Source organism: Lonchura striata, chromosome 2 (genome assembly GCF_050655825.1).
Source record: "Lonchura striata isolate lonStrDom1 chromosome 2, ASM5065582v1, whole genome shotgun sequence".
In the NCBI taxonomy this organism is placed as follows: domain Eukaryota; kingdom Metazoa; phylum Chordata; class Aves; order Passeriformes; family Estrildidae; genus Lonchura; species Lonchura striata.
The window spans coordinates 66,621,154-66,648,148 of record NC_140704.1 but is presented as its reverse complement, the minus strand read 5'-3'; the positions used below and the strand labels follow the sequence as shown (position 1 = coordinate 66,648,148).

The following is a 26,995-nucleotide window of genomic DNA, read 5'->3' as shown; positions in this document are numbered from 1 at the left end:
GAGAGGGGCAAATGGGGACAAGCAGTAATTGCAGAGGGAAGTGAAGAGAAGAAGGTGGGAGTGATTTTGTGTGGAAAATTAAATTAAGCCCTAGTGAGGCAAGTGGAGCAGGGTCTTGTCCAAGGTGGAAGAAGGCATCCCCTCCTGCTCCCCTGATTCTGTGACACTTGGGAATCATGTTTTTCCTAAGGACATTTTGAGCATGTTATGCAGGGGTGATCTTCCTTGTGAGCTTCAGTGGAAATGTCAGATGAGTTGCAGTGGGAAATGAATAGCCACAGAGGAGAGAGGTCTGCCCAGCTCCCTTTGCTAAAACTGCCTGATCCTTTTGAAATGTTTATAGGGAGACAAAGCCCAGCATGACAGACAGGATTTAATTGCATAATTCCTTTGGGGGAAACAAGAAGTGCTTCCAGTGCAGGTCCACTCCCTTAAAGGGACTGCAGATTAATGGCTGAGAAGCCTTAGCCGAACTCAGCCAGTGGGAAGTCATCTCTGGTCATTCAGGGAGGCAGTCAAAGTCATTTCAGTTTTAATTGGATATGGCAATTCCTCTTCCTTTCCTAGACAGCATCAGAGGCTCCTGCTCTTGCAGCCTGGCTGTGTTGGTGTTTTGTGGTTGACAGAGCTGGCACTCAGACCCCAGTGTCATCCGCATGTGTGGAAGCATTCCTGCAGCAAAGCCATGCCAGGGTGCCTGTGGCTGCCCTACTAATGTGATCACCCTTTTGTAATCCAGGTGTACCCCATGCTCCTCCTGCTTCTCTATGGCGAGATCTTTCCAGCCAGTTACAGCAACTGGAGGTGAATTGCACATGCCCTTCACAAAGGAGTTGGAGGTTGGTTTGCTGCCTTTGCTGTTTTGGCTCAGGAGACAGTGGAGTTCAGACTCTAACCAGTGTCACCAGCTATTAATGTCCCACTGCATGCTTCCACACCTGAGTGAATGAATGTGGTTTTCTTGGCAGAGGGGGAGAGGTCGGAGATGGAAAGTGTTTGTAGTATGCAAGGGAAGTACCTGCAGCTGCCGCCTTGGACAGTCGAAGGCATGCTCAGCACTCTGGAGTTTTGACATCCTCCTGGGAGTAGTGGGGTATGCTGGACTCACACCTATTAGGTACCTGACCAAAAAAGCTTGTCCTGTTGTACTTCTGGAGAGCAGGGATAGCAGTGCCTTCACCTGTGCACAAGAGCATCTCTGTATAAAGCTGGCTGGAGATGAGTAGGACACAGCCCTAGCAGAGACTTTTTCTGTAACCACAGTCAAGAAAATTAATTTTTTTTTTTAGGCAGAAACCACCAACATACATGCTTGAATATTCACTGTAGAGAAAGCAGTAACATTCTGATCTATTTTAGCTGGAGGGAATAAACCAGTCTGTCTAGCAATTAGAAAAGAAAGCTGAAAGATTCTGTGCTTTCATACAGCTAGAGGGAATTGGACAGCAGAGCTATGTGCTCTTTGTTTCTGCAGCCACCCTCTGTCCTCTGAATGGGATCCCCTCCAAAAACCCTGTGCTTGGCAGGACAGCACAAGCAAGTGAATTCAAAAAATCACAGAACTGTAAAATTTTGCCAAGCTAAGGTAGCAGCAACTTGGCTGTTTACATATCTGTATGGGAGTAGTCATTAATCACAGTGTGCATGAGGTTCATTTGCTTCCTCCTAGGAAGGGCTGTTTTCACACTAATAATTGCTCCCATATGAGAGCTGGAGGTGTGTTGCTCTGATCATGTCACTGTGAAAGGATGTGCTGGAAAGTTGAGCCTATGGTGAATACTTGCGGTGAATTACAGGTCTTGCTTGCATGCTTTAGGTTTTTTCAGTGACCAATGAATATGTCCGAGGCTTTTCGGGAGAAAAAATTCCTATTAGGTTACAGGTGTTATTGAACTTCTATTTTTCTCTAGTCAATCCTTTCTTCACTTTCTCTATCTTGTGTAGTATTGTCATCTTTTTTCCTAGCTTTGTACAATAATGTCAGAAATCAGAAAGCCTTTCTTGCCTTCTTCCCTTCTTTGGAATCAGTGTTTTATTGCCTACTCTCAGATTTTCTGGGCAGCTGACTCAACTAAGGCCCAGATGTGGATGAATAAAGGCGTGTTGCGGCCCGATACTTTGTCTGGATGTGTTCACTGCTTGCAGTGCCTGGAAGGGTTATTTGCATGGCAGTGAAAACTCCTCAGTAACATAGTGAACACTGGGAATGCGCACTGGAATTCACACACACTGGGACTGCTGGCTTTCTGGAAATGAAGGGGTGCACTAAAGTATTTTCTGACACAAAGCAGAAGAGCGAGAGATGAACTGGGATATGGCATCGCTTCCCTTCAGCACAATATTGTGAACAGGTGACCAGATTTCTGTGTTTTGTCAATTCTCTCTGTGGAAAGGACAATTTTAGATGAGCCAAACCAAAGATGTCAACAACAGAAGCTATGAACCATACAGTTGGAGAACAAAATATTCTCTGTAGACTTAGGAGGGCTAGTTTTGTTGCAAACAAACAGCACAGATTTTTTCAAAAGGATAACCCGACTGGGTGTGACTCAGAAGGGAACCATCCAAATTTCTGTGAAGCCCAGAAATTTTCCTTTCTGGTGTCACTGAGCCAACTGAAACCTGCTGTGTTGTGAAAACACTGGCATCAGCACAGGCGTGTGCTTTGTTCACCCTTGAATATTGTGGCATTAAAAATAATTTTTGTAAAGGAAAGCCACACCTATAGCATAACAGTATTGTTAAGGCTTGTCCAAGGTAAAGCAATTTGTATTGCTGTGATGACATTCCCTACAATTGGAAAACTCCTCTGTCAAATGTGCTGCAGCAGTGCAAAACAGCTTGCAAGCAGTGAGGCTGTTCCAGCATGTTGCCACATTTTATGTCCTGTCAGGCCTCAAGGACAAATACACAGTTTAAAAAAAGCACTTTTGAAGCTAAACATATTTGTAGTGAACAAAAACCTCACGTAAGGAATCTAAATATGCAGGCAGCTTACAAAATTCACGCAGGATTTTTGCAGCACATACAAGAAATCTTTAAAGACTGAGCAATCTGTTGTCTCCTGGTACTCTGGAGTTTTTGGAGATGTGAGCAGCTTGCTACAGCCTCTGCTGTAGCACTCCCCAACCCTGGCAGCAGGACACTTTCAGATCCAGTAAGTCATGTCTCTTCCAAGGCAGCAGTGCTGTGCCAAGGTACGTCAGCTGTATTTCCCTGTGGTAAAGACTCATCCAGCTACAGATAGATCACAAGATCTGTTTGACCTTGCCCATGCATTCTTAAATTGTCCTTAAGAAAATAGGAGGCCTGTGTGCAGATGCTTCCTCAAAGAAAGGGAAGGAAGGGGTATGTATGTTCTGCGTACATCTTGTGTCGACGACGTGCCCTTGGAAGGTAAGGGTTGTATTCAGTAGAACAGCTGAGGCGTCCCTGCCATGGGAAACTAACTTGGACTTGTTTGGGTGCTTCCCTTGCCTTCTGCCTCAGGGCAGATCCAGCTGTTGTGATGTCCTTGACAGAAACACACAGGAGTGTGGGACAATGCAGCGTTTGGTAGGACATGCTTACTGCTGCAATAGAAACACCTCTTCAGCACGTGCTGCTACTTGTAAAAAGTTTGCTTATAGGCTGAATAAACTTGGGAAACTAAAATACTCGTGATGAGGACAGCCTCTAGTGTAGGGTATGGTGATGTGAACATCTAGCATGTGCCTGGAGTTTGAGGCTGGCTGCTGGCCTCTGCTTTTGCCCTGGTTAGCGTGATGGAAGAGCCCTGAGGGGAGTCAGTGGTCTTGTCAAGAATGGTTCGGATGACAGTAATGCTTCATGACTGGCATCTGGAGGCAGGGTAAGCCTCTCATTTCACCCAGGCCACCACATTTTTGTCGGGCCTAACAACATGCAGTTGGCCACTGCTGAGAAGAATTTGGGCTTGGAGGAGGAACACATTACTGCAGCAGTTCCTCTGAGCCAGCGAGTGCCCTGCGGTGCTGCAGTTGGACCAGGCTTACCTCCCGAGAAATCACAAATAGTTGTTTTGGCATCCCCCTCTTGCTGCACTGAGTCATGGGGGTGAGTCTCTGTGGGCAGTGAGTTGCCTGTGGAGAAATTATCCTTTCCTAGATTTGGCACTCTGTTCATTTCCAGTTAGGTGGGGTAAATATTAACCCTTAGCTTAGTGCTCTGCAGGACTTGTATGACTGAGTAGCATCTTTCCATGTGGGCCTATTGCTGCTGATGGGTATAACCACAGCCAGGTAGTGTTCCTGCCGTGATTTTAGGGAGTGCTTTTGTCTCAGCACCCTCCTCATATTTCTCTACCTGTTGGAAAATGCCCCAGGAGGAATCTAGCCTAAAGCTGGTATTTTCCCCTGCGTGCAAGGCACCCATTGTCAAGTGTGTGAAAGCAGGAAAACAAGAACCTGGCAGTTTTGCTGCACAAAAAATCTCTGTCCTCAGGCAGTCAAACCAACACTCCTACAGCTGAGGTTTGGTGTTTTCACTTTCAGCTGAAGTTAAGATATTCCAGCAATCTTTGAAGAGCAAATATGGTGCTTTTATTTAAAGAAAAGAGTAAATCATGGCAAAATTGAATGGAAAAGCTAAAAGGATGGTGTAATTTCTGCAGATGCAGAAAGGTTACTAATGAGGAAGAGGTTAAATAGGTATGTAAGATTACTGCTTTTGCCACTTGGGCAATATCTGGAGAAATTGTGAATCCTCTTGACTCCCCTTTCCTCTGTCTTTGCAGTGTGAGGGTAATTGGCTTTGGCTTTGTCAAGTGCTTTGAGATCTGTCAGTGAACCATAAGTGACCAGTGGCAACTTTCAATAATACTGTGATTACCTATTAGTTATCCTTGTTCCTTCAAAGGAATAATCTGATTCCCAGTGTCTTCTGTGGTGAGTACAGGTACAAACTCATAGTTTAGTTGAAAGGAGGTAATGACACTGAAGAGTCAAAAAGCTCATCTCCCAAATGTCCTAGGGAGCATATTTTTTTTGGCATGGGAATTCCCAGTTCAAGTTTAAGTAGACTGGTGTCATAAATGAAAGGGAAAATAAGAGGGTGGTTTTAATAAATTTCCCTCATTCCTAAGCAGCAACAAGCAGATGGATTTGGAATCAACTCCTCGCCACATCAGACATGTGTGGCACCCTTCTGAAGCTGTTCAGGAGGATCTTCTCCAGTGGCCCATGAGTGTGTGATCCTTGGCTGGATTCCAGAGCAAGGCTCTTGTCCAAATCCACCCACACTTGTGTTCAGGTGTCTGACTGGAAATGTCATCCAGACTGAAGCACATGGCAAATAATGCAGAGCTCCCAAGGAATTGTCTGCCCTGCTTGGAAGTTAGCCGTGGTGCAAGATGTGGGATATGATGTTGTATATACAGAGTTGTAGTAGTGCAGCTTAGTGTGGTTGTACTGGAATAAAGATGACCTATTGAAATGAACCAAAAAAAACTATAACATGCTTTTAATCAGGAAAACTATGTGTGTACTTGGGGGTGGGGATAGTATATTTCTTAATGAATAGTTATGAAATTATAATGAACTCTGTGTAGATGGGGCATAAAAACCCAGAGAATTCCAAGATAACTTTTGGTCTGTACTTACCATGTGTCTTTTGGACTATTAAAACCCTGGGCTATATTAAATGATTTTAAATATACAAGCTTGTTACTGTGAAGCCACTTGAGATATTGTACAATGTGACTGCAGATCTATGCAAATGGGCATAATTTCCATTTGACATATGCACTGTAATTATTGAAAGCTTTTTTCCATATTTATTTCTCATGTCTGCTGTAGTTAATTCACTATCTCCTTTTAACACTGGCAATTATAATTATTTGCCAAGAGCAAATCCTTGCTAACAAAAATCCAGTTTTCTTTAGCCTGCGGCTTTTCCTTTGAATTCATGATGAGGTACTGTTAATCAGGGGAACCAGTGCTGGCCTCTGAGTATCCAGCAGGGCAGGAAAACACTATACTCAGAAAAAGAAATGCAATTAATTAGCCTAAGCTTCTTTGTAGCATCCCAACCCAACACCTCCTGGGTTGCCATGTTTGAGTGAAGAGGTGCTCTGTGAGATCAGTTAGCATCTCAACAGAACTTAAATTGAAAACTGTCTGTGCCCACTGTGAGATTTATCCTCACAAGTTCTTGCTCATTCTTCTCTTGTAGAGGCTACAGGTAGAAAATAACATTTATTCAGGGAAAACAGTGTTATTGGGTTGAAAAATAAGCTTTGTAGAGTTGTTTTGCATAGGAATCTGAGCCAAATCTGTGACTGAAAAATAGAGCAGCTGAAGAGCTTTGGGATTCTAGCTGCATACTGGTATTCAGAAATAAAGCAATTCTTATTATCTTGAAAATGCCTCGTCCTTTGCGCTCTCCTTTTCCTTGGAGATCAGTGTGTTATGTGGTTTCTGAAAGGAGACACAAGTGCAAGTGCTGTCTAAGAATTGCTGACCTACTTTATAGGTGTTTTATTCTTCACTGAATCAGATATGTACCTGCAACAGTATAGGTGGATAAAAATTACATTTCTTTCACCCACTGCAGCACAGATCAAGTGCAGGAGAGCTCTACCCTTGAAGTTTCTACCCCTGGAATATTACTTCAGGTTCTCCTGGGGCTTCAAAGGGTTGAGGTCCGAACATAGCTTTGCAGTGAGCTCAGAACAGCATAAGGTAAGGCAACCTGGGCTGCACTTCTGCCACAGCAGTAGGTGGGCACAGTGAGAGGAACTGCCCATGTTGACTTGTCTTTCCAGCCCAGGTATCCAGGATGCAGATGGTGAAACAAAGTGTGCTGTGAATAGGGGCTAATTTTCCATTGTGTGTTTGTGGAACACTTGGCACAAGAGGGTCCTGGGATTACAATGTAAATACAACAAAATCAGGCATTAAGGCTGATGAAGAACACAGCAGCTTGGGCTGCCATAGTTAACTATATCCAGCATAATGAACATAATGGGTAAATGTTGCAGTGTTGATCTGTTTTCCAGCAGTTTTTCAGTCGTGGGGAAAGGTTCCCAGTGTCCTTCAGAGCAAGTGGAATAGCATAATAAAATATGATTTCAGCTGCTACTGTGCCGTAGCTGCATCTTGTCTGGTGCACACTTAGCCAGTGTGAGTGTGAATGGCATTTTCCAAAAACCCTTTTGGGAGGGTTAGTTTGCAGATTGACTGCAGGCAGGACAATCTGGCATCCAGGCAGATTGCACCCGATGAGTTACTGCTCTCTGAGTCAGCTGGTTGGGCTGCTGCTGAGTCCTTGGCTCTTGTGTAAGCTCTGCAGCCTGGGGAGTAATTAATCAGACCTCCATCATTCTTATGGACCCAGGGCTGGAGCCAGGGAAGCATGATGTCAGCGTCTCACACAGTCAGAATTGCTGATTCATTTGATTAATTCTCGCTGCTGCTTTTCAGAATGGGTTTATGGCTCCTCTTCAGCGGCACTTAGTGCTCGCTGACAGGAATATAAAATACTACCCAGGAAAGTACACCAATTCTAAGATGACTGCCTTGAGGGGAGCACTTAATAATTTATTTAGAAGTTTCTCTAAGAACCTGAGAATCATAAAATACTGTTGGATGAGAAGTTAACAAAAGTACTGTTAGTTTAAACCCCCATTTGCTCATCATCTGTTGACTGTTCTATTGATCACATTGCTTGAAGAGCCAGACCAATGGCCAGTGTGACTGCTTTAATTCATGGGATTACAGTCGAAATAATTTTGCCTTCAAGTTTGCTGAGGCCTGATGCCAGCTCTCTGGAGAATTCTGTTATCAGAATTCTCACAACTTCAGAGTGGGAGTGGGGCTGGACTAAAGGAACCCAGCATGGTTATGGGTAGGGTAGAGCTGCACTACTCAACACTGACTCTGAGAAGTGGGGGTCCTGTATAAGAATGTATTTTGGAATGAAAGGATCCCAACAAAGGGATTTAATTTTGATCAGGATTTTGATTGAACTGGCTTGATTTTTCTTATGTAGGCCAGACTATCTTATTTTCTTAGCCTGTGTATTCTATGGACCTGATGTTGTTGGCAAGACATAAAAACCATCTCTGTCTGGGCAGAGGACTAACTAACTAACAGAGGACTGTGAAGAGGAAATCAGAAGCCTTGAAGAATCCATGCCGTGGGCTCACCTGTAAATAGACTTAGGCAAAGTCTTATGAGCTAGTCATGTGGGAGAATATTGTCCTGCTGCAAATCCACTGTTTTGTGTATGGTTTTGTAGTCTCCCTGGTCCTGGGGAAAGGGCACACCGGAAATGAACAGATGGGAAAGGCAGCCTCGAGCCCTCTGGGTGAGGTTGGGGAGGTTGGACCAGCTCCCTGGTTTTGTCGTGACAGTTTTTGTGGCACAGCTTTTCCTCTCTGCTGCAGCCTTTCCTGAGGGCAGAGCAGTCATGCCAGCCTCTCCAGCTCTGCTGCTGTGCCCCTCAGAGAGAAGAGAGGGGACCTGATGACACAATGAGTAGGAAACCACTGACAGAACATTCTCTCCAAGATGCATTGTGAACCCAGTGTTTGTCCATTCCTGCCTTACATGCTGGAAAATCCAATTCTGCTGCCACACACAACCTTATGGGCTCTAGTAGGGTTTGCCTAGTGATTACAAATAGATGTTTTCAACTTTCATAGCTGTGTATGTGAAAGAGAAAATGTGAGCACAGGGTGCACACAGGGACACACAGGGTGTTTGTACACTCACTACTGAATGAACAGAATGGCACTGCTCACCTCCACCTGCCATGTCCTTGTGTCTGTGTGTGTGTGAAAGGGACTCTCCTGCTCCTTGGCACGTGTCTGTGTCTATGTGCTTCTGTACTGAAGTCAAAATTTTGTTTGTGGGCACAATCTTCAAATGAACCCAGTTATGTTAGTGCATCCCAGTCCATAGCTGGGTGCTTTGGTATCTGTAGTCAATAAAGTATTTGGGAACATGAGTAATTATCTTAGAATTTATTTTAACCACTCATATCAGAAAATTAGGTCAAGTGCATGCTCCAGTCATCCAGCACTGCAGGGGTGACACACATTTTCTTCAGCACAGCAGTCCTTCAGACTTCACTGGGCAGGAAAAGAAGTAGAAATACCCCAGCTGAAAATATTGCAGAGATAAGATTAGGAAAAACATTTGCAGTATGGTGTGGGCTAAGTGGGTAGTGAAGCTGATGCTTCATACAATCATTACATAGAAGGGATCATACTGGCAACTTCAGTGCTTCTCCTGCAAAGAGCTTGCATGGCTGGATGTTTACTGAAGAAAATCCTGAAGTAAAGTGCAGGGGGAGTACTGATGCTGCTCTGCATAGTGATGCCATGGGAGATGCAGATAGGGATCTGACACTATTACTTGTAGGGCCAATGGTTTTTTTTTTTTTTTCAGTGTCCCTGTCACTTGGCTGGCGAAATGTAATTTTTCAATGTTTATAAAGCTTCATGAATCCTGTACAAATGAGTGCATTAACTACTCACCAGCATTAGTCTGATGTTTATCTTTTGTCAGTTTTTTATTTAGTACCAGATTACAGCTTGCTAGTTTTAATAGAGTAGAATGGGTAGGCAAGAAAAATATAAATAAAATTAACTCTAATTAACAGTCATAAACTTCTCTGGCTCTGGAAGCATAAACAATTCTGTGATGGAAAAGCAAGCTGAAAAAAAATTGAACTGCCTGATTTCCTAATCCTCCCAAAGCCTTTATAACAGCTGGGCATTTAGTTGTTGTCAGCCAACACAAAAAGAAACATATTTTAATACAGATAACAATGTCTCAGGAGAATAGAGATTGATCATAGACTGTGATTGCTCTGTGACTTATTTTCTGAAGAAAAGAAAGGTATTATAATATACTGGACTGATGGCATGCATTTTGCTCTAGAAGTTGAATAAAAGAAATTAGAGTAGTTGGAAGAAATAAATGACCAAACACAGAGATTTTCACTGAGTTTTTAACTTAGTCCTAAAACAATTAAAATCCCCTTGAAATCAGTGAGTGTTTGCTTGAATAAGGTCTAAGTAGAATGTCTGAAGGATTTTTCTCCTCAGCCTATCTGAATGCTTTTGATTTTCTTTTTTGTACAGGAAAGTACTCAGCAGGGATGTGATCATGCTGTTTTGATGGGGATTTGAAGATAAAAAAATCAAACAGAAATTTGGGAAAGCCAGCACGGTTTTTCCCATATGCTTTTTCCCAAGCACGTATGAGAGCATGGAAAGCATCCAAGTAGGGCTCAGGAAATGTAGTCTGAGCATGTTTCAGATGCCTGAACAGATAATCTCAAGCTGAGACCCCTGAAGCATTTCCCTGTGGTGTGCACAAGTAGTTGGTTTGTCAAGGTGTATTTGCACCTTCTCTAGATTTCCCAGCAGTTAAAGGTTCTTAAGTAGTTAAAAAATTACTAAGTACTTAATTTGTTTCAGGCTCCAGTGCTGTTATTTGCATAAGTGCCTTCATAGAAGAGATGCGAATGACATGCCAAGTGGGCTAAAAACAAGGAATCAAGCTCTAGTCCGTGTTAGGAACAGGTTAGAGAATTTTGCCTTGCAAAGTATGCTGGCATACACAGGAATTCAGCTCTTGCTTGACTTGCTCTGAAGCACACTGCCCATGGATTAAGTGATGCAGAAACTTTATAGTGCCAAATCAAAGGCCCCAGCTTGCCAAAGTAACAGAATAAACACTCAGAAATTTGTAAGGCCTTACTAGGAAAGTTACCTTCAAGTAGCACATACGGTCTTTGCAGAAGTTCTATATTGTGGAATCCTAGAATATCTCAAGTTGAAAGAGACCTCTAAGGAACACTGAGTCCAAATCCCTGCTCCTTGCAGGGATACTACCTGAAACTTTCCTATGAAGCAAATGTGAGTCCAGTGTCAAGCATGGAAGAAATGCATCTATTTCAAATGCCATGAACACTGCTACAGCAACATTTATATCTGCTGTAATATATGCACAGACATGGCCCCAGTCCATAACCTAATGATTACCTCCATGCAAATAAAATTAATGTAATATTAGTACATAATGAAAATTGATATAATCATTACAGTCTTCTCTCATTCTGATTAACTGTCCTGGTTCTGCTTAGATGGCACTTCCTTACCTGCAGACATCATTATAATATTTTTGGAGTCAGCAGGGGTCTTTTCCCAGCCTAGGCACCACACCTCAGGAGCTATTTACAAAAGAACCCAGCATAGCTTTTTTTCCTTTCTTTTTTTTTTTTTATTTCAAGACAAAGCAGTTCCTTGTTTTTCTGTTTGTTTGAAGGGGTTTACAGTCTGCTATCCCTGCTGCCATCACTGCTGTGAGCTCCCAGCTCATAGTAACCCTCTTACCTCTTGAGCCTGACTGCAGCTGTGGCACTGCACATGTGAGCTGCATGTGCCTCGTTAGCTGAGTGACACCTAAACTGTCCCTGGAGATGATGCTCGTATGTCACCAGCAGCAAGGTGCCCTTGCAGGTTTTCATCTCATCATGCATACAGTTGTTGCTTGAGTGAAGTTTGGTTTAGCCTGCGATTACAGGGCAGCCAAGGCAGAGATGCTCACATACAGCTTTTCTTCCCCAGTGTATTTGAATGTTTAAGTTTTGTTTTCAAAGGAGTTGGTCAAAAAAATAAGTTATATCAGTGAGATAAACCAGCCTAAAAACTGGAATAAGTGTGATGGACCAGAGCCATAAATGGACTGAGGCCTTGGTTTTAGGGGTGTACAGTTCAGGTATGTATGTTTTTACTGTAAAGATATTACTCATCTAATATTTGTGAAGTGCAATTTGTCCCAGTTGATTGTAAAATTTAACAGTGCATATGTTCTTTAACTTGGTAATATTCTGATGCAGAGGAAGAGGTGTAGGGTTTGTAAAATCTCTGTAAGCCATTGGTTTGCTGGGGCCAAATGAGCTGTTGCTCATCAACAGGGCAGTGTATTACTGTCTGTGTGCTGTCGCTGTCTGTTCCAGTTGCAAAGGAAAACATGTTCCTTCAGTCACTGTTATTTTCCTTCACACTTACAGCAGACTAGGAATACACACATGGCCTGTTAATACAAATCAGATCGTGAGCTGTGATTCACTATGTTGTAGTAAATTGATGTTTTGCAGCAGATATGCATATCTGTGATTAACAAAGATTGTCTTGGCCAATGTTAGAGCTGTGACTAAAGCCAATCTTGTTAGGCATTCATCATCCAGATTTATTTCCTTGTCAAAAGTTTTCTTAAATAAGGTTTCTTCGAAGAAACATTGTCAAGCCATCAATTTTCCTTGGCAGATGTACTGATTGAAATAAATGTATTGTTTCATGCCACTCAAGAATTGAATGACAGATCATGCACTGAATACAATAAATGTAACTATTATTTTTATTGTTACTATAATCATTACTGTATCACAAGATCGATGGCAGCAGCAGCATCTCATAAGAGCAGAGACACACCTACATACTAATAAAAATCCTCCTCCCATGTGAAAAGGTTTTCAAATCATCTGAGTGATTGGTTTTTTGAGACGGCCCAGACATCATTCCTCATTGCCCAGAATAGAGCAGCCTTTTATCCAGTTTTCCACTCTTCCTGCATATCTATTTTATGAGGGATTCAAAAGCTTTTAGCCACTGTGCAGTATGTGATTCACACATCTCCACATATAATTAATCAGAAAATAGTATCAGCCCCATAAAATAGCCTGCTCCAGTATTGCATTTCTCTAGGCTAATGTACTGTTGGGCAACAGCTTAATTCATAAATATATATTTTAACACAGATACTTTTTCTTAATAGTCCCTCCTTCGTGTTCGGTCTCTGGGTAGAAAAGAGTGCTGATTTTGTCTGAAATATATTTCTTTCTCCTCCATTGTTTGTTTCTTTTGCAGAAAAGATGCTATCAAGGCTTACAAAAAATTAGACTGAAGGTGATCCTTTTAGGATGAGCCTCCAAACAGTGGGGATGTTTCTGATACCATTAGGGCTGGCTGCACAGCTCCTGGAGTGGCAGGAGCACCTCTGGGTTTTCGCGACACCCCTTGCAGTGCCTTTCTTTCCACCATGGGAGTGTTTTTACTTCCAGCTCCCTCTCCTTTCCCTATCCTTGTTTTCACAGCCACCTTCCTGTTTTTCTCTGCTGGACTTCTGCTGATGCTTGCTCATCTGGAGTGACTCCAGTGTCCACCTTGGATTCTCTAGGGAGCCCCAGGAGGGAAGGAGGACTATGGACTTCACCTGGGTCCTTCTGATGCCATTTGCCAGTCTCTGTCCACTGCTCCAATATGCAGATGAGCTTTGTATTAATGAGCACAATATCCCTCCTGTCCTTACAGCAGTTTTGTGTCAACAGAGCCCAATGAAGGCAGCATTTTGCAGAGATGCCTGTTTGGAAGCTGTGCCTGGGGTCAGGGCATTGCCTGCTCCTGACAGACAGGGACCAAGGTAATCTTGTAGTCATCAACTGCATCTAAGGGAGGAAGGAAGCCTTTGCAGAGCTGTAGTAAAGAGAGGCTACTGCTCACCAAATAATACTGCAGTGATTGAAGAGCAAATCAGAGAATTGTGATTTATAGTGCCAGAGGTTTATGGCTCGCTGTGCATGTAGCAGGCTAAACTGGCTGTATCGTTGCTTATCTTTGAGCCACCCCAGCTATCAAAACTTAAAATGAGTGGCTGTATGAGCTTCTGGTTTTGAATTCATATCTGTGTACAATTTCCAAAGAGACGATCTCAGTTTTATGTGTCTCTCAGATCTGTTAGAAATAACAAATAGTACCAAATGGTTGGCTCTAGCTTCATACAAAAGGGACCATGTCTGTGGTTATCATGAAGACACTTTTGAAACAGAAAAAATAATGTCACCTTCTTTTAGGTCTGTGTGTCTCCTTTGTAGTCAATGGTTTAGCATGGTTACAGCTCAGATGTCTTAAACAGTCTTCTGGGTTTTCCAGGGAGTGATGAACTTGGAAAGAAAAGAGAACTTCATTATTAGCCTCTGATTTTTTTCAGACTGTTTAAATATTGGAATGAGTTGATAACTGAGAAAGTTTTTTACAGGTCCTGGCAAAATTAAGCTGCCAAATGTTGTATTTTTTGCAAATTCCAAATAAAGGGATAGAAGGGAATGGTTCAAATAACTGAGGATTTCCGAGGTCATTGTTGTGTAAAATAGACAGCTCTCCCTATTGACAGTTTGTATCAAAGATCAGTTTTGCTGTAGAGAGCTACAGGCTGGCTCCAGGTGCCTTATGTAGTTTCTTAGATGGTTTCTGTGCACAGTCCCAGAGTTGACAATGTGTATACATATGTGCAGAAGAACAAACTGCTGGGTATCAATTATTTAAATGAAAAGTAGTGTATTTTAATTTAGGTCATTTATTTTGATCATAGTTTTTCATAAACACCCAGGCAAAGGTCTTCCTCTGATTGTGCATAGGCTCCAAAGGCAGCAAGAGCAGCTGCAATGGTGAAAATCTGAGAAGAAAAACCTGTCCATATTTATTTTTTGTATGTTTATTAATGATAATGTGGATTGTTACCATTTGGAATATAGTTTTGTATTAGTTTCTTTTTTTTAAGTGTTTGAAAAACATATTATAATAAGTTTAAGTCATCCATTTGAAATAATCTGGTAAGTGTGCTCTTTTCACCACTCCAGTATTTTCTGAAAGCCTCAGACTATCCTTTCAATGTTGACAGTTCCTCTTTGCTTTTATAATGATTTTACTGCTTTTTTTTCCTGCTGACAAATTTAATTCAGTTCACCAAAACCTTATTTTTTATTTCCCTCTGTCTCACTTCCCCATTCAGACAAAGAGCAATAGGTAGAAATTGCTAACTAATGAATCTTTCTGGTGCCAGTGAAGGATTTGATTATATGCCCAGACTCCAAATAGAGCCCTTTTTGATTTTCTTGTGAATAGGAGGAAGAGAAAATATTGTATTGGGGCCTCATATTTTAATCAGAACAGATAGAGGACTAGTCTTACTTCAGTTCAGAGACAGACGCTTGTCTTTTAAATTAGTGAAGGTTTTTTTATGTGAAAATATTTGTCTCCTTATTTGAAACAATCAAAGCAGATGGGGAAAAAAGCTGACGTTGAAGGTTTCAGAATTGATGATGCCTGTGCTGGTTACAGCTGTTCTACCTTCCCTGCGTTGTGAGCCCAGGAGTTCTGCTTGTTTTCAGCTGTGCAGCACAGGGATGATACAGGGACAAAGAAACTTGGGCTGCTAGTAGCCAAAGAGCTTAAAAGGAGCTTCATCTGTAAAATGAAAATATGCAAATTCCAGGAAATTCAGAGTGGTTAAATTTTTACTGTAGCTCCTCACTTTTTCCCTGCACTTACATGGAAAAAAATGTAAATACACTACCCTGGACTGTATCTACTCACCTCTCACTTCTGGGCTTATATCCAATTCACAAGGACTTCCCTTTTTTAAAATGAAGACTGAGGATTGCAAATAAATCACATGGCTTCCTGACAGAATTAAATACTGTTTGGTGGGTGAAAAGCCATTAGAGCATGGTTATGATTTGACTTTCCAGCATAAACTGCTAGAGATCTTCACTTGAATGGTAGCACCAATGACAGCACAGACAATTTTTTTCTAATTGCTTGGCTACTTCTATAGAGTTGGTTAGACATCTGCTTCTTCAGAGAAGATCACTGTTCTTCAATAACCTTCTTCAAAAAATGCAGACTGGTACCAAAGGTGTTAAGGTTTGGCTTGGGGGTTGCACTTTACGAGCATTGGTAGGAGATGCATTCCCCACCTTCAGCTTTGGACTTGGGCTGGCCAGGAGCGAGTCTTCCCCAGTGCTGGCACCACTCTCTATCTAGAGCAGAGCCAAGCAGGGAGACCGGGGTGGAGCCCTCAGAAAGACTGATATGTATTTAAAATATTTGTCTTCATCATTTTACCTGAGAAGTCAAGAAATCAATGCTCATAAGTTGCCTGGTTGAGAACTGTAACAGCACTGTATACCAGATTTCTTGATGCAGGTGAAAGGGGTGTATGTTCTTTCATTGGATGAGATTTATCCAACTGTGTTGCTTATCAGCATGGACAGATATATTTCACTTTCCTGCTGAAACAAGCTAGCTGCATTTCCCTGCTTTTATGTAACTAATGAAGTTTTTGCTGTCAGTTGTGGTGAGATTTTCAAAGACCTGTGAAACAGCAAAACACGCTGGTAGAATGACAAACAGTAACAATTTCTTAGAGTAACTCATTTCTTAGAGTCTTGTCTAAAAGTGGAGAGGATTAGACCACAGACCCAAACTAGAGGAGAAAAGGGTCAGTTCCCAGAGAAGCCCCCCACAGCACCTGCAGTCAGAGCATGCCAATGTCTTTCCATGAGACTTAGTGTTGGGAAGGGAGATTTTCCTTGCACACTGCTCTCTGCTCTGCCTGATGCTGCTATAGAGAATGGTTCAAAGGGAGGGTGCCTTTTCTTCCTTCCCCTTTTGAGAAGGGAGTGGAGGGGAGAGAGCAGAAAAATGGTGTTTTGATCCGCTTTTTTCTTATTCTGGTCGCATAAACACACAAGAGTATTGCTCTAAATTAAATTAAGCAAACCTTTCATGTTCTCTCCCTACTTCCAGAAAGCTAATGTGGCTGTTTGCAGATTTGCAGCTATGGAGGAGACAAAGATCTGTAGTGCACACAGACTCAAGTGCTGAGCAGTGTTATGCTGAAAGAACTGCACAAGCTTTAATAGCATATAAAAGCTTTCTGGGCATCGAGCAAAAATCTGTTTAAATCCCTGACAGGGATGAGAGAACAGCACATATCAGCATATGCACAGAGACAGAAAGTCTCTCAGAATATTTGCATTTGTGATTTTCTGAAATTAGAAAGTTTCAGCCTTTCTAAAAAAATTGAAATGGTGGAAGGAGTAATTTTAAGACTTCAATTTCTCCCTATCCCCATATAAATATTTAGGGCTCTTCCCTTTCCTCTGCACATGTGCCTGATCCCAATGGCAATTTTCTTTAATGTATGGAATGTAAAAACCCACAGGCTTCTCTTTCATATTAATAATCATAATTTCATACTCAGATGTTGCCAATCCCAAGTATTCCTTGCCCCACACGGTGCAGGACTGACCCCCACCATGCATGGCTTGGCACACTCAGCAAAAAGATTGTCCCCAGGCTGCAGTTCCTCATGAACACAGATTCTTCTCCTAGCAAGCACATGTGTAGAGCTGCGTATGCAGTGCCTGGACAGACCTCAGATAAAATGTGGCAGGCGTCTGTGAGGCAGAATGATGCAAACTGAACTGGAGCAGAACGTGATTCTTTTGTGGATCAGTGGTGAGCAGGTCAGATAATGAGGTAGCATATATTGGTTCTTTGGGGGTAAAATTGCTATGTCAGAAAGGTTTGACTCTAGGGATGTTTTGTCTAAGATTTCCCTTACTTTGATAACTAATTTGCCAGACTAAAATCTCTATGCCAAGAGTCTGTGTAACTCAAGGACTATTACATTAGTGATTTGTATCAAGTGGCATAGCTGGACTACCAATTTTAGGATGTAGGGCAGGTGGATGAATGCTTTCTCCAGTATCAAACAGATGCAGCAAAAAATTATTCAGGGGCAGAAAAAGAAGTGCTATTAGTTGACATTATTGAAAATGTCAACTCAGGTACAATCTGTAAAAATGAGAGAGAAAAGTAAGAAGAGAAGACCATGGCCACTGAATAGAAGATTCTTGCCTAATTTAAGAGGAAAATGGGTGTGTCTTTACTTACCTGATTAAGGAAAAGGTAAATAGGAGTGAGCTGAAGAAAGATCTTTCCCTTCTTCTCTGTTAACTGGATATGACTGCCACTTCAGCAATGACAGCCCTCTCTCCCTCCAGTTTCAGCTACTCAAATAGCAGCAGACAAAGACTGGGAATAGGCAGTGTGGATAAGCTGGTTATTGAATGTTTGGACTGTGCCCCCCTTCTTCCAGTCAGGCTGTTAAATATTCATGTAAGTGGGCTCAGATAGATCCCTACCATCTGTCTATATTTATATGACTTCATCCAAACAGCTCCAAAACATGTGAAATTTTATACTCTTCAAAGAAAAAGGGATTTTTTAAATTACCTGAAGGGAACAAGAATGAAAATACCATGTGATTTAGCAAGTAACCACATTTATTCATCTGGACTCCATCAGCAAGGACCCAAATTCAGCTCTTTTAAGTGCCAGGCCCAGCTGTAGCCCAAGGCTCTCCAGGCAAAAGTCTTAGTGTCATAGTTTATATCCAAAGTCTTCCACAGCTCACCTGATATTGATCATTAAACATAAAAAAAAGTCTATATGCAACTAAGAAAGAAACTGGAGATTCTGTTGCTTATATGTGTGTATGGGTACAGAATGAAAGTATTTGAGGAGGAGAAATCAGTAGTGAGCCCATTTTTTAGTTTGAAGTGCATTCAGTTGCACACCTTGATGACCAGATAAAAGGGGACTGTCATGCAAGCTTCAGTAAACAGTGTGTGCCATATGGACAATTCCATGAGGGAACAGATTGTCACAGCTACATTTGACCTGTTTTAGAGCAATCCTGACTCTCCTTTGGCACCATGGATGCACTGCTGACATTTCAGCAGAACTGCCTCAAAAACACTTGAGTGCCGTTGTCAGAATAGTGGGCGTTTTATAAGTGAGAAGTAATTTCTTAATTTTAAATTAAGCAGCAAGCCCAGTACTTTTCTCCTCAGAGCCTCTTAAAACAGTCTGAGCAGGAAAGAGGAAGAGACAAGAGTACCGAAAAGCCAGGGTTTTCAGTGTACCTGTGTTAAGTTACTGAATACATGCACTTGTGTTATTCATACCCTTCGGGGATTTGAATCTGAACCTCAGATTCAGCTCACAGAAGCCCCTGCATGGAGACAGGTTGTCACAGAAGAGGCATCTGTGAGATGGCTGAGGTGGGTGATTGGTTTCATATCTGCTCCCAGAAGGGAGCTTACTATTTTCTATTCAGGCTCTCACCTTTGAGCTCTTTTTAGACAGGAGTGCTTTTTGAAAATAAAAAGAAGCACATTTACAGTGTGGTGCTTAAGAAATTCTTACATGTATTTTGGAAGCACTGCTGGAGTGGGTCTTTGTGTCTTGAAAACATTTCAGCATGGTGTTATTCTTTTAAGATCTTTCTCCTTTGCTTGGTCTTTAAGAATAGCCTTGAGGCTTTCAGCTTACTCCATTGATAAAACTTTATTGATGATTTTTTTTTTTCATTGTTTCAGGCATTGGGAAAAACGTCATCTGTGACCGAACGGCGACTCCCCTGGATGCCTTTAGGATGATGACTGCAGCTCATTATTACCCAAAGCTCATGAGCATCATGGGGAATGTTTTGCGCTTCCTGCCTGCTTTCGTGAAGATGAAGCAGCTGATCCAGGAGGGTTATGTGGGGGAGCTGCTGGTGTGCGAGGTGCAGGTCCACAGCGGGAGCCTGCTGGGCAAGAAATACAACTGGAGCTGTGATGACCTGATGGGAGGCGGAGGCTTGCACTCAGTTGGCACCTACATCATCGACCTGCTGACCTTCCTCACCAGCCAGAAGGCCGTGAAGGTGCACGGGTTGCTCAAGACCTTCGTGAAGCAGACAGACCACATCAAGGGCATCCGACAGATCACCAGCGACGATTTCTGTACATTTCAGATGGTCCTGGAAGGGGGCGTGTGCTGCACCGTGACGCTCAACTTCAACATCCCGGGGGAGTTCAAGCAGGACATCATCGTGGTGGGCTCGGCGGGACGGCTCATTGTGATGGGCACTGATCTCTATGGACAGAGCAACAGTTCTCCTCAGCGGGAGCTCCTGCTGAAGGACTCCACGCCAGTCAGCAACTCCTTGCTTCCGGAGAAAGCCTTCAGTGACATCCCATCCCCCTACCTGCGGGGCACCATTAAGATGGTCCAGGCTGTCCGGCAGGCCTTTGAGGACCAGGACGACAGGAGGACCTGGGATGGGAGGCCCCTTACGATGGCTGCCACTTTTGACGACTGTCTGTACGCCCTGTGTGTGGTGGACACCATTAAAAAGTCAAACCAGCTGGGGGAGTGGCAGAACATTTCAATCATGACTGAGGAGCCAGAACTGAGCCCGGCATACTTGATCAGCGAAGCCATGCGGAAGAGCAGGATGTCTCTGTACTGCTAGCTCCTAGGAATGAATAGGAAACAGATAGCTCTTGAAGGAGATGGTAATTCAGCCCCTGTGAAGGGCTTGGGTGTCTTAGCTGAGCATTACAGGAGAAGGAAATACAGTGTCTGCATCAATTAAATCTGTTGGCAGCTAAATGCCAAATTGATATGGTCCTTTGAAATGCCCAAAACAGACAGGAGACGTAAGAGCTGATAAACTTAACTGTTTTAATAACAGTAGCTGGCTGATTGCAAAGATATATCACGGACTTGTCCCCTGCTTGCAGGTGCTTTAGATTATCCAATTGTGTTTACTGTGAAAGGTTGGGAAGATCCTTTTAGATTTTCCTTGCCTACCAGAGGGCTGTGAAGGTACTGTCATGTCGTTAAATTTTCTGTAGTGTCTGACATGAATGGTTCCCACCATGACAGCTGACACCACCGTGCTGTATTACTACACCTCCAACCAACACACAGAATAACAGGACTTGATGTGAAAGTGTTGCAGGATTCAGAAAATCTTGGCAGCTCACTTTTCATGAAGCCTTTTAGGAGCTTCTCTGTGTTGGTTTAGTAGTTGTTTTTTGTTTTGTTTGATTTTGGTTTTTTGTGCTTTTTATTTTTTTTTTCCAAAGCACAATTAAATAGGAAAATGTGTAGCTTTTAAAACAAAGCAGTCCTCAACCACAGTGCATATGCCCAGGTATTTGGGGAGGGAGGGTCTTCTGTAAGCTTCTGGTAAGTGTCAGTATTATGGGTTTTCGGATTAAAATGGGTGGTGGAAAACCTTCATGGATGGCAGGTGGCACAACACAGTAATGATAATGGGGTTAATTATACAGCCGAACTCAGGCTACTCTTACAAAGCTATGCACAAAATTTCCTGTGTTTGGGACTGACTTTTGAGTGACTTCACCATGCATTTTGGTTTTAGGTGGGAAACAGTAAGAATATAAACCAAAACCATACGATGTTTAGATGAGCAATGTTCTTTTAAACCACTGTGAACTCACACTTGAGAGATGCACACCAACAAGTAATTTCACATCCCTCAACCCAGAAATGCTCATCTCCACCAAGTGGTGAGTGTGAGTGAAAAACAAAAGGGATGAAAAAATTTCTCATCTATTTACAAGATAAAAAAATTGCATAGGATCCCCAGCCTTCTCACCTCCTTAAAGTGGCCAGCTACTGTTACTGTATTAATCATTCCCTGTCACCATTGCAGGGGTGGATGAATGCTTTTGCTGTGTTTGTCCTGTTCTTGTTTTTAATATTTTAGATTTCAGTCTTGAAATAATTATTCTTTTCAGAATATCTTCTTGAAAGAATATAGTGAAAGGCACATGATTTATCCCAGTAAACAGGAATACTGTTTTTCTGTGTAAAGCTGCTCCAGTGTTGATGTGTTTACAGTGCTAGGTCTTCAGATGGTAAGAAAGTAGAACACAAGCATAATAGCACTAAATCATATTAAACTTGAGAAAAACCTTTTTAGGGTTTTTTGTTAATTTTGACTAGGGGAAGTAAGATAACATTGGGATGAGCAGTAAATCTAAAGAGAAAATATGTTTTTGAACAGGAGGGCAACAATAGTGTTGTTCATCTTATCTGGCTTTAGTCAGCTCAGAGACAGATGTCTTGTTCTGATCAGCAAGAACACTGCAGTCAATACAGAGAGAACTCTCCAAAGGCTGATTCATGTCACTCTAGGATTAATATAGAAAGAGGTGCCCACTGGAAATGCTTGTCTTCCTCCTTTTGCAGAGAATTTTGGCTTCTGAATTTTGATGTGGTTGAAGTTAGGAAACTTGACTCCCAGCCCAAAATTATTCATGTGTACTTAATATTTCAAGAACATATATATGACCTTTTGTTAAATAGTCCCCAAAGTGTAGTAGTGTGACTGATGAAGGAATAATGTAATACTTCAAAACCACACCCTAGGGGAGAATTGTTTCTATCCATGTTGTTCTGCCAGGTCCAGCAACTCTCTCTGAGGCTGTTTCTGCTAAAACCTAGGGTAAGGCTTCATCATTCCTTCTTGGAAGCAGCCCTTGACAAGTTTGGTTGTTTTTCTTTAAAATGTGTTTCTCTGAGTTCCAGATGTAGTATCTGTGCCAACAGGAATCTCCCATTGCAACTGTCAAGGTATATACCATGCTATCCAGTTCCTGCCCTGAAAAGCAAGTAACACAGAAGAGAGGATTTGATCAAGAAATCACCTGTCTCCTGAAAAACAGAATTACCCTCAAGGGGATCAAGAAAGTTTTCATACAGTGAAGCAAAACCCGTTTACTGAAAAGAGTGGCTAGTTCAAGTTATGAATGCAAGCCTGATGGATAATTAACCATGCCTAGTTAAACATCATCCCAAAGTGGAACCAAACATGGACCAAAATGTTTGTGAATCTTGCTTCTCAGTAGTTTGGTGATTGTGCTGGACTTGCTGTTCATGTCTTTGCCCTTCTTTATGGTTCACAAATGTTGGCCGTGTTTCCTCTCTGTGTTTTCTTCTTTGCCTTGTCTTTCTGGGTTTTGTGATGCCAGTTAGAATCCTTTCCCCTGCCCCTGCAGTGAACAGGTGAGACACAGTAAGGACAGTACTACTGAGCTCAAACTTTCTGCCCCAGACACAAGGTTTAGGTGACAGGCATCATCTATCCTCTGTGCAGGCCTACTGATGCAGCAGAAAGAAATTCCAATGCTTTGGTTACACAGACATCTGATGCTGCTGTTTCTACTGACTTGTAAATGGGTCAAATCTTGTACAGCTCCCTGTGCTGGCCCAGAGAGAGCAGGGGCAGGGTGGGACCTCCTCTTCTAATGGTAACAGAGATGCTACTTCTATGCTACCTAACTGGGATGACAGCAGGAGCTGCATGCATTCAGGATTGTATGGTAGTTTTTCCATTCTCTAAGGAGATGAAGGTGCTGCAGTGTCAACTGTAAACATACTAAACTTCCACCTGGCTTGGAGGAGGAAAGAATTGGTGTATTTATTGAATGTGTATTGTTATTCTGACAAATAGTTTCTTTATAGTCTGGGATTTTTCTTGGCAGCATCCAGCCTCTGCTCCTTTGGTACAGTTAAAAGTACATTAAATGTGCCCTAAGTAGCCTCTGGAGTTCAAGTTTGGTTTAGGAATTTGGGCAGCAGATAGCATAGATGTACTTGATTGAACTCAGAAGTGGTACAATCCCAGGAAACGTGTATTTGGAATTGCACTCTTAATGCTGTGCCACAAGGTTTAAGATGAATGCTGCTAAATTGATGCAGGTCTAGGAGCCAAACTGCAGCTACTGCTGGAGTTTACAATAGTCCCCAAATGAACTTGTTCATACACTAGATAAGAAATTTCATTCCTCTTTTCCAGGGCTGCTGTTGGAGAGGCTCTTCCCTTTGCCATCAACCCGTGCACTTAGGATACTAATCATTACAGTCTGTTGCCAAAGACAGAAAGAGCCAAAGGATGAGCTTTGCTGCTCTGCAGGGCTCTGTTCCAGTGCTGGGACAGTCAGCTGGGAGAGGGGGTCTTATTTCCCAGTGGAATTGCATTGGGATTCATAGCAGGGGTAGGACAACCCTGTGCTGTGTGACAGCAGGGCACAGCTGAACTCCGTAAATGTGCCCAAAGAGAAGGTGGCGATTGCAGCAGGGAGCAGCAGGGAGGTGTCTGCAGGCTGGTACTTCTGTGCCTGCCCTGCAGGGAGAATATGCTGGCGGTGTGGAGGGTGAGGGCTGCACTTCCTGAGGGTGACAGCAACTGCCCTGCTCCACCTCAGTGTGTGGGAGCCCGAGAATGGACCCTGCCCTTGGGGAAGCAGAATCTGTCCCATACTCCTGCTGGATATGCACATCCTCAGTGCTGATCTCAGTGGAGTCCTACATGGAAGTGTATGAACTCTGTAAGAGCTTGGGGTTTCCTGCATCTAATACCATGCATGTGTCAAATCCGTAGTACTTCAGCTGTGTAGTTAGAAAATACCAAGTAGAGATGATGGGACGTTACCATGCAGCCAGCACAGCAGAGAATCGGGCCACACCTTGGTCAGTTTTGGCTAGGATGGGCTGCTCTGGAGCTCATCCTTTGCATTGGCTGGAAGCACAAGAAGTCCCTGCCCAGCCAGCATTGGGCAGTCAGAAGCACTATCCACTTTGTACTTACTAAGTGTTCCCTTCTTTTCCATAACTTTCAAAAAAGTGACTGTACAAGTGAACAGCTCTCCTGGAAGTTCAGCCATTCAAAAAAAGGAGGCTTTTCTGCTGCATGTGGTCACAGCACAGGGGCAGTTCAATTTCTTTTTTAGGTTTGTGTCCATACAAATCTGGAATAGACCCAGACAATTTAAAATTACTTGCTGATTTACCAAGAAAAGGCATATTTTATATACTGGGTAAAGGTAAACATAGTAGCTTGATGTTGTTCTTGCAGCAATTCAGAAATGAGCGATGACAGAACTTCTTGTTGCTGGGTATTTTTGTATTTGAGTTTTATTGATGTCCTTCAGCATAAAATATAACTCATTATGAAGTCTATTCACTGCTCAGCTCTGTATTTACAAGCCAGAGTTCTGGCTTTGTGCAGATACTCCACACTGGTTTGGTGTTCCAGTGGCCCAGTGATGTACCCTTAGTATGTATGAAACTCAGTACTGGACTTTTGACCTCTGCAGAGATCTCTGGGTATCTGGAACTAATTGTGAAATGGCAGGATTATTCAGGACAGCAGTTTTTGTTGTTGAAGTTGTACTTGTGGGGAGCAAAGTTTGTAAATTTTAGAGGTGAAGTGTGACTGAATAATATTTGGCAGTCTTATCTGCTTTAAAATTTCCTCTTTCTTGAGCTGCTGGGTGAAGTCTGTCCAATAAAAATAATTTCCCCTTAACTGCCCACTTCCATTTGCTCATGAAAAGAAGAAATTCTTAAGTAAATGGGACTACACATAATGCTGCATTCATGAACTGATGTCAAAACCTCATGACTTAATGAGTGTATGAAGCCACAATCCAAACAAATAATGTCTTTTTTGAAGCTGCCAGATCGAGGCCTTGGGGTTGGGGAAAGAAGGGTATCAGCACAGGTCAGACTGAAATAGCTTTTATTCAGCATTTGAATAAAATGAATAAACAGAATGGTTATGGTCAATCCAAAACTGATCCCATATTTGCATAAGGGTATTTATTTGTATTTTTTTATTTTGGGTTTGAGTTCTATTTTTAAATAATGCTGTTTTGAATGTAAAGGTTTTAAAAATCTTTTATTATGTTTTGGCATGTGTGAAATTAATTGTTTGGGGGTGGGTGTGGTTTTTTTTTGTTTTGTTTTGTTGTTTTTGTTTTTTGTGGTTTTTTGTTTGTTTGGGTTTTTTGAAATGCATACTTTTAAAATCTCATCAATTTGGTTTAAGGACATTCAGTGAATTCAGCTGCCCTTGGGCAGGTTCAGCTCTGAACCTGGACCCTCATGGTATTTTACAGTGACCCCATTTTTCACATCTGAATTTGGCCTTCTGAGTTTCCTTTGTGTCTTCTTGTGGCAGTGGGAAAACTGATTCATTCCATGGAGTTGGCAACAGATCATCAAGACACTTTTTGCAGCAATGCCAGACATTGTCTTTAAAAGCACTTAACTCTATTGACTTGTTTACCTTGGTTATTTATGACCTTCCAGCCATGTGCTGTCCATTATTTGATTTCCTTTTTTTTATATCAGCCATTGAACTCACTTCCCTGCCCTCTCTGTTTCTTATTCCATTGCAAACCTGGAGGCGAGCCTCCCTTGTTACCCACTGAGCTCCTGCTCAGTCTGTGTTACACATGGCATACAGGGTGGCTAGCTACAACTTGAAATGACTTGTAACACAAGTCTATTACAGGATAGGTGAACACCACAACTGCTTGAGTACGGGGCATTCTGAGTGCCCAGCCAGGGCAGGAATCAAAGCTCCCTGCTATGCTGTTCTTCACGAGCAGCACTCACTGTTTCTCTCCCACTGGTTTGCTTTTATTTGATTTTGAAAATGAGAAAATGTTCAGTTTGTTGCTGTGTCAATATTAAGTATATATTTATTGTTTTTCAGACATACATACATATATATAAATGCTATATATATATAATGTCAACGCATGGACATATGTACAGTAGATATTTTAAAGAGCTATTTATCAAGAAAAGTAAGTGTTATAAGTAAACAGAGTTTATATTTTATATATTATGTAGATAGCAAAAAAAGAAAGTGGTTAAATTATACTAGAACTTTTGGGGGTGGGGTTGGAGAAATGGGCAAGGACTGGTTCTAGCATTTTAAACAGCCAAACTACTTTGTACGGAAGCTGCCTGCTGTGCCTCTCGGCTGCAACATCTGTTTGTTTCTTCTTTTAGAAGATGATGTGCATTGTTACTTTTACATTGCTTGGGGAATGTAGTTAGTTTATTCTCAGCCAACTGGTATGTGCTACTTAAAACATGGTTTCCTGCTGTTTTGCATATTTGCATTGATGGAGTAAAAGGATCTTAACTGGCAAATAAAGACATAAAAGGTTGTGATCCCAGCTGTCCGTGGTCTTTCCCCACACTTGCATTATGTGTGTGTGTAATAACTATCACCCCAGCCTGGTTTCTGGCCTGCCTGTTAAGTTCAGCATATCCGAGTAAAATACATGGGCTTTGTGCTTGGAGGTGGGAATTTTGATGGAGGGAGAGGAAGAATGAAGTTTAACACTTATTTAACACTTATATTGAAGATGTATTGTATGGCAAAGACTGAACTAGTACCTCTTGGGGAGGATGTGTCTCGAGGGGACAGCTGCTTTTTGTTGCCAAAGG

The 26,995-nt window shown here is 42.2% G+C and overlaps 1 protein-coding gene across 1 annotated transcript in view; it reads left to right on the top strand.

The window, feature by feature from the left end:
• The window catches only part of GFOD1 (Gfo/Idh/MocA-like oxidoreductase domain containing 1), a 70,703-nt gene extending 43,982 nt beyond the window's left edge, over positions 1–26,721 (top strand). The window contains exon 2 of the mRNA XM_021536494.3: positions 19,264–26,721. Within this exon, the coding sequence (XP_021392169.1) occupies positions 19,264–20,183 (920 nt within the window). The 3' untranslated portion in view covers positions 20,184–26,721. The remainder of the gene's footprint in view (positions 1–19,263) is intronic.
• Positions 26,722–26,995: the final 274 nt, after the last annotated feature.